The 7,852-nt window shown below is 41.8% G+C and overlaps 1 protein-coding gene and 2 non-coding genes across 3 annotated transcripts; all 3 read right to left on the bottom strand.

The window, feature by feature from the left end:
* Positions 1–581: 581 nt before the first annotated feature.
* Positions 582–2,880, bottom strand: LOC117011151 (cytochrome c oxidase subunit 7C, mitochondrial). Its single transcript, XM_033086445.1, has 3 exons — positions 2,679–2,880; positions 1,591–1,736; positions 582–669 (listed from the first exon to the last, which is right to left on the bottom strand). Exons 1-2 carry the CDS (start codon positions 2,865–2,867, stop codon positions 1,620–1,622), a joined length of 306 nt encoding a protein of 101 aa, XP_032942336.1. The 5' UTR covers positions 2,868–2,880; the 3' UTR covers positions 582–669; positions 1,591–1,619.
* Positions 1,229–1,289, bottom strand: LOC117011190. The gene has a single exon (XR_004420898.1). It is a non-coding gene; the product is annotated as a small nucleolar RNA Z39 (small nucleolar RNA).
* LOC117011191 lies at positions 2,462–2,524 on the bottom strand. Its single transcript, XR_004420899.1, has one exon. It is a non-coding gene; the product is annotated as a small nucleolar RNA Z39 (small nucleolar RNA).
* Positions 2,881–7,852: the final 4,972 nt, after the last annotated feature.

The following is a 7,852-nucleotide window of genomic DNA, read 5'->3' as shown; positions in this document are numbered from 1 at the left end:
TACAGATTAGAAGGGCAAGAAAGGAATACAAAATTTTATGTAACTGCAGGAGGGTGTTTGAGTGGGGAGGGAAGCAAACCAGAAGAGTTCAGGACAAAAAAAGTACCAACAGAAAGCCAGACTCCTTCCAAACCTGCAGCAGTATCAGTTTTGGTAACTACAGAGTACTACCAATACTTTTTTCTGGTCAGAGCTGTGCCTACATCATACCCTGAGCCCTCAATGAAACCTCCAGGGCAGCGCCCAAGTCTCAGAGCTGATGCTACAGAGACCTGGGAACAGCAGCTCTTCAGAACTGAGTGTGGAACAAAACCCACAGAAAATCCTCACTGAAGTAAAAAATTCTGCTGCATGGATTATGGTGAAAAGAATAAACTGCTCTAAACTGTCCCAAGTCATTATTCTGAGCAGCAAAAAAAAGTTCAGCCCAGTCCCTCTTTTGAAGTGTCATTTTTCCTACCCTCTGTTTTTACACATGACTACAATTAAGTTTAATTTAATTGCAATTTGAAGGGGGTCTCAGTACACACCAGCTCTCAAAAGCACTTCAGGAGTTTCACAAAACACACAGCCCAGGCCCATTGGGTTTAACATTTTATTTAGAGACATCCAGCACGGGTTGCAGCTATCATTTCCCCATTGAACGATGCTGTGCAGAAGACTTCAACTCTGCAAGAAAAAGACATTGAAGAAATTTAAGAGACTGGTAATAAACATGTATTTTAATTAGAATTTTTGATTTCAAAACTCTTTCATCCACTGGATGGTTTTGCATCAGAAGCCTCAACTTGTATGAAACCACATAGTTTTAAATGCTCAACTTCAAGACAAGTCTGCTGATTTTGGCTTTCTCCTCAGTCAAGGGTGGAATAAACTTCAAACTGGAAAAGGAATTATGTAATTTGTTCCAATTATGAGACTCCAATGAGGACTGTTACTTCCTTTCAATAACTATCTGGGACTCTGAAGCTCCTGAAAAATGTTTAGTTTCTCAGATTACAGACAATACCAGGTATTTCCAAAGTGGAATCACCTTAAACTGAAGTGGGTTTTCAACTGGAAATGGCAAGGTTACGTAGTCTCAGTAAAGTTTGCTCTGCCAGGATCAGCAAGCACCAATTAATTTCTGTTAAAGACCTTATCTTAATTGGACAGTGAATGATGTAGATGGTGAGACTGCTTCGATACAGCTTCAAGAAAAAGCAATTTTCCCCTGAGCTTTGTGTGGCACATCAGAAAGCGTTTACAGCATCACAGTTTCTCATCCTGTTCTGTCACATCACGCGTGCCAGGTCACACCAGCTGCACCTTTCCACCTGCTCAGGGGAGGGAGCAGACATGGTTTTGGTTGCTGGAAGCTGCAGGCAGAGAGGAGTGGCCCCTGGGGAGGCAAAGGTCACAAACCACCGACTGCAGCAGCTCTGTGACACAAACCTCCACCTGCACTCTGTTTCAGGGATTATTATGCAACTGCACACCACAACACTCCAGCACCTGGAGTGGAGCAGAAGGCTGAGGATAGGAAAGGTTTCTGACCAGGTCAGGATCATTGAATTTCACAGTGCTAGGAAATCCAACAAAAGCAGTTACCCAGCTAGTGCAGCCAGAGCCTGTCCTCTTCATTTCTTCAGGAGCTGGTGTCTGACTATGAAGAAAGGGGCACCAAACCCACTCCCAAAGAACACGCACATCTTTGCCAGCAGTGTCCACTTGTTGTCCACAGAGAATGGGAGGTTCTAAATCAGGAGAAAAAAGGAGTTTCACCTTTGCAATCAAAGCTTTAATTCCTTTCTAACCCATTTAGAAGTGCTGAGAATCTCAGAACAAAGCAAATACGCAGTTTCAAAGCATTTTCAACGTTTCCCAGGGAAAGATATACAGTGCTTAGGGCAATAAATAACCTTCCAGTATCTGAAGGGCACCTATAAGGAGGCTGGAGAGGGACCCTTTGTGGAGAATTACAGTGAGAGGACAAGAGGGAGCAGATTCTAACTGAAAGAGGAGAGATCTCAGATGGATACTAGAAAGAAATTCTTCGTTGTGAGGGTGGGCAGGGCTGGCACAGGGTGCCCAGAGAAGCTGCGGCTGCCCCTGGATCCCTGGAAGGGTCCAAGGCCAGGTGAGGGCTTGGAGCAGCCTGGGATGGTGGGAGGTGTCCCAGCCCATGGCAGGGGGCGGAATAAAAGGATCTTTAAGGTCCCTACCAAGCCAAACACTCCATGATTACAGCCTGCATGTGACCTCTGGAGGTCATTTCGTCCCCTCCTCTCCCTCCAGCCCAAGGTGAGGCCACTTTGCTCCAAGTCTCATACAATCAAATATAAAAGCTCCTGAGGGACACACATCCGCAGCCCCCCCCCAGCGTTCTGGTAATTCATTCTTCTTCGCCGTGAAAAATTTCCTATCAGGTGCGCATATAAAATCAAGCTTTTAGACCGAAGGCTTGAGAAAACACGCCAGGTACATCAGAAAGCGTTTACAGTATCATTGTTAGCCCTCATACCGCAATGCTCATCATCTGTACCACCGCAGGGAAAGGCGCTGGGGTCGGTCCCCACACGATCTGCGCTGCTGTGGCTGTGAGGGCCACCCCAAAGCCCACACAACACCAGCCAGGCACAAGGCAGCCTCCAACCCCCACCCCGCCACCTTCAGCGGACCACGACGCTGCTGCCCACCTTCCCGGGTCCCTCCTCATAGTGGCTGCGGCGGATGGCGGAGGTAGCGAAGCGGCGGACACCGGCGGAAAACATGATGGGGGTAAGAAGCAGCGGCCACTCGTCCGCCCTGCGCGACCTTCCCGAGGCTGGCGCGGCCGACGGGAGCCGGAACCGGAACCGGGAAGGCGGAAGTGCGTCCTGGGGCATGACGGGAGTTGTAGTTCCCCGCGGTCACGTGGTGCCAAACGGCGGTCTGTGGTTGGTCGAGCCCTTCGCGCGCTCCCCGGGGTGAAGGAGTCTCGCTCCGCCCCGCCGCCATTTTGTGGCGGCTGAGGGGCGGCGGGAAATGGCGAGGGGCGGGAGCTGAGGGTCCGAAGGGTCCGCCAGTATGTTTGGTGATCTGCATTGGATCACTCTTGATGTGGACCTCACATATCCCGCTAAATGGACGAAAAATACAGTAACAGAATAGTTTATGTTGGAAACGACCTTAAAGCTCATCCGGTTCTAAGCTTCCCCGCCCCCTACGGGCAGGGACACCTCCCACTGTCCCCAGTGTCCAACGTGGCCTTGGGCACTGCCAGGGATCCAGGGACAGCCTCAGCTGCTCTGGGCACCCTGTGCCAGCCCTGCCCACCCTGCTAGGGTACAATTCCTGCCCAAAATCCCACCCAGCCCTGCCATTTCCTAATCTGCATCCATCCCCACCTTGTCCTGTCACTCCAAGCTCTTTTTTCACAAAGCGCTCCTCTCTATCATGAGGGATGGTGGTGATTCGTACGTGACTTATTTACACGTTATCACTACCTTTAGTGACTGTATTGGGGCCTATTTTTATTTTTTGTTTTCACCTTTTCAATGTGAAGGGAAAGAAAGACCCCCAGCATACTTCACCTTTGCTAAAAAGTTACTTTCAATATTGGTCGTCTCCATATTTTTTCTTACATGGATTATTTTAAAGGCAAACTTTATTTTCAGGAAAATAAGTTGGATGCTGCCATCTGAGTGTTGTAAGGAAGAAATTTTTTTTTTCAAAGCCTTTCTGCATATTTATGTCCTGTCAAAGGATAGAAAAGCAGGATTTCTATGCTCACCAAAGTAATACTTCAGTAAAAACAGGTTAAAATTACTTTGGGAAGTGAGGCTTTATTACATTAAATGGTCCTTGACCATTAACAAGTGACACAGAACCCTAGGACACCTTTTGGCATTACTTGTGGATTTAGCTGTGATTTCCTTAGCTACTTGTTTTTCAGATATTTTTTCCCTTTGTTTAGATAGACTTCTATTTTTATTTGTCAGAGTTTGCAATACTTTTTTCTCCACCTCCATTTGCTGATTTTGAAGTCTACTGTAAGATGTTTCCCTATTCTTGTTAAATTCCATTGCTGTTCAGGCAGCCAGGCTTCTTCTCCCCCCTGCTCCCCCTTTTCTCAAGCATTTTCTAATTGGAATTAATGGCACAATGGTGCTCTGCAATCTGCTTTATCATCTTTATAACAAATGTCCCTGTTTTAATGTGGCTCTTTTCATCCTGTAGTGGATTTTATAGTGCTGCTGCAGAGGAGATGCTGAATAGAGGCATAAAGATTCCTGTTACACAGTTGCATTAGCAATAGCAGTTTAATCCTAGATGCTCTGCAGATGTTTTCTCTGTAGACAGAACCTGGATCTCTACGTAAATATGATTAGAGAGTGGTGGATATCTAGAGTTGTTTTACAGCTGGAGAAATAGAGCTGAGCACTCAAATTTGTTCTCCTTCAAAACATAATGTCATAGCAAAGTGTTCTTTCTTCTGAGCATCTTCTGAAGTGCTGGGAATATGATGTACCTTAATTATGATGAGGATAATCAGGTAGCAGGGCAGATTTTTACAGGAGATGCCACATGCTCCGCTGCATACCTTTATATAAAGATGTGAGTCTAACTCACACACAGACTGTGGGAATTACAGAATTAATTACTGGGTGAAATTCCCTGGCCTGTGCCATGCATGGGATCAGAATGGGGGATTATACTGCTACCTTGCAGCTCTTAAATCTATGAATCTTTGAATTTAGGCTGCTTGTTCACATACATCTTTTTATGTCTCTTCCTTTAAAAAAAAACCTTTTACTTTTTGCCAGGTTATCTTTTTCATCTTCAGTAACACATTACATTTTGCTGCTGGGAATATGACTTGTTGGTGAGTTCTTTCAGGTGCTGCTTTCTTACTCACTTTTCCCCACAAAGAATGCCTCTCTTCTTGATCTAGATGCCAAAAAATACAAATAAGAAAGAAAGACAGAGGTAGCTAAAGAAAGTGATGCACAGGATCTATCTTTTATGATCTTGATGGAAGAAAGAAGCATAGAAAGCTTAATGTATGTTTTACAAAATTTTCAGGGCCGTACTTTGGGGGATGAAACTGCCAATCACTGAGATACAGTGAGAGAACCGAGATAAAAATCCTACTGGCTTTTAAAATCCTCTTTTGTGAGTAAGTAAACATCTGTTTTTAAATGCTGAAATTATGTGTGATCAAGTTTGGATGTGTGTACCTCATGAAAGCTTTTAAACAGCATAAACTACCTAACCTGTTTTGTTAGAATCATGGACAGAGGGCTCGAGAAAAGTGACACAAAAACATTGCTTTTCTACAGAAATTATGCTCTGTTTTTGTTGACACGATAAATTGTTTTGTCTAGCATTCAACTTAAGAATTAACCTCACTTCAGTCATGAGGTCAGGTATTAACCACAAGATTAAGCAGTTGTTAAATGCTATGTAATTAAAGGGAAAGGGTGAGTAGAAGCTGGGAGAGATATTATATAATGGATATTAATTATATGTTTTTTAGGAAAACTATGGGTTATCAGAGATGGAGAGTAGCTCTGATAGAGTAATTTGTCAGTCAGTCTAATTTCACAGCTGTAGCAGTGTGTCTTTCGTAAGGGTAATTAACTTGTCTCATTTGTGGTAATTGTTTTTCTTCCTCAAAGTAGGTGTTCTGAAATACAAAAGTATCTTACAAATGTCAAATAAACAATTAATAGTCTTAAAAACAACGTGGGGATCTTCAGCTGCAGAAAAAGGTGTTGGTATGGGAAGCAGTTGTATTTAGCACAATGAAAAGCTGAAAACATTGACATGGAATTGTAAAAGAATTGTCCTTTGGAGGCAGTTGCAGATTTGTTGCAGACATTGATAGCAACAGGATGCCCGTGGGAGGAGGCTGTTAGGGGAAATAGCATCTTTTAATCTTCCATTATAGCTGTTAAAACCAGTCAAGCTTCCAAATGTGCAAGCCTTCCTTAAGGTGTGAAAACTGAGTTACTTCCAAGTGTAAATATGCACTGAAAATAATTTTTTTCAGGGCACAGTTCAAAGGACGCTTTTCCTCCCCCAGCTGTTCTTTAGGCTGGATCATTTCACAGATCCAGTTCATGGTGCAGTGGCACAAAGGCCTGACTGGCCCACAGAAAGGTGTGAAACAGTTGTAGCATTAAAATGTGGAAATGGATGCATGGAATTAGTGCCTCTCTTGGCAGCAACATCAGTTTATACTGGCAGAAAGAGCTTGTCCAAATTACAGTTTTACTGCAGAATGCATTTATATTATTTGGTATTAGGGCATGAGAAAATTATCATGTGAGTCAAATCAAACTCTTTCCCAAGCTCCAGATACTGCTAATGCCTAGTGCATTAATTAATTGTATTTCCCAGGTGTGATGATATTCAAGATAAGATGGTAAGTATTAAAATATTACTTAAGCAAATTTCAGTAAACAAGAGAATAAAATAATTGGAAGTTTGGTTTTGTACTGTAATATCTTTATGTGCAGTCATCTTCCTGACAATTTACTGTTGTCATTTTGTCAGCCACCACTCCACAAATTGTCTTTAAGACTGTATAATAATTAACATTTTTAACCCTTCACAGATAACATGCTGACATAAGAGTTAACATATGCAGCTCAAGTTGTTACTGCTCTCAACCTGAATAAAAATGCTGTTATTTTTGCATCTCTTTGAAACTCAAAAGTGTACTCAAATCTGAATTTTGCCTGTTAACTCTGGTTGTATCATTTGGTCTGCCATTAGGATTGTAGGGGGAAGTAACACAGTACCTGTGGAGTTCATACTTTTAAGCCATCATGAGTATAAAAATGCTGTAGGAACTTATTTGCTGTGTCTCTGCTTATTAGTGTAATTTTTTAGTGAAAATTACAGGTAGTATGAAAAGGTGAGCACACTGAGTGTTATCCATGAAAGCAGCTGGGCTGGATGTGCATGCTGACAAAATCACAGTTTTGGCAATGTATCTAGATAAATTTCTTTTCACATTATGTGAAATAGTTAAAAAATTGCTCCTTCTTGTAAGCAGCTCCTAATGGAAGCAGAGTCTCATTTTTATGTACTATGAATATTTCAACAGCTGAAATAAGTGTCTAACAATAATATTTGATCCCGACAGAATTACCTTTTTCATTAGTTTTTTGCAGCATTAACTAAACCTCCCAAAAGACTGTTTAAAAGACGTGAGTGAAGGTTGGTTACCCAGAACCTTTTCTAAAAGCTTCATGAGGATACAGCATTTGCACAGTGAGTAAGAGCCACTTTGCATTATTTATTTTGTCTTTGTGTCTTTCTCTAAAATGGAGTATGCAAACCAAGACAGTTGGTTTACAATTAGAGCAAACAGCATTATAATTACTTGGACTTTGAACTATCTCATTGTAACAGCCATTGCTTGGTTGCTAAATCTTGTTCTTGAAGGAGATCTTTTGTGTGTAGGAATATCTTTGGAGCCTAAAATCACCATTTTTCCTTGCAGGTGCAATACTCAGTTTATTGAGTGGTGAAAAGTAAAAATGCCCTTAATTTTTCTGTCCTGTTTGTGCTTATTTTTTCTGTAGTTTAAAGGGGATTTTTAAAAAAAGTCTTCTTATTGGTTTCTCCATCAAGAGTTCAGTATGTGGTTCAAAATATGCACAGAAGTAAAAAAGAGCCTTCAAAATACAGTTATTCTAATATACATATGATATATATGATTCAAATATTTATCAGACATAGTTTTATGTCTTTTGCATTCTTTACAATTTTTTAGTCATGCACAGGTCTTTCTAATATATTCATATTCTGGTATTATTATTTCAATATTTACTTATTATGTAAAGATATTATTATTTATAAAATCTTCCACCGATGC

Source organism: Catharus ustulatus, assembly GCF_009819885.2.
Source record: "Catharus ustulatus isolate bCatUst1 chromosome Z unlocalized genomic scaffold, bCatUst1.pri.v2 scaffold_26_arrow_ctg1, whole genome shotgun sequence".
Taxonomy (NCBI): domain Eukaryota; kingdom Metazoa; phylum Chordata; class Aves; order Passeriformes; family Turdidae; genus Catharus; species Catharus ustulatus.
Note: the sequence above shows the minus strand (reverse complement) of the source record. Positions and strands in the feature narration are given on the sequence as shown.

Coding starts and splice junctions, on each gene's coding strand:
- LOC117011151 (XM_033086445.1), bottom strand. CDS start 2,867: ATGCCCCAGGACGCACTTCCGCCTTCCCGGTTCCGGTTCCGGCTCCCG. Junction 1,737..2,678: donor ATGAGGAGGGACCCGGGAAG/GTGGGCAGCAGC, acceptor CTCCTGATTTAG/AACCTCCCATTCTCTGTGGA.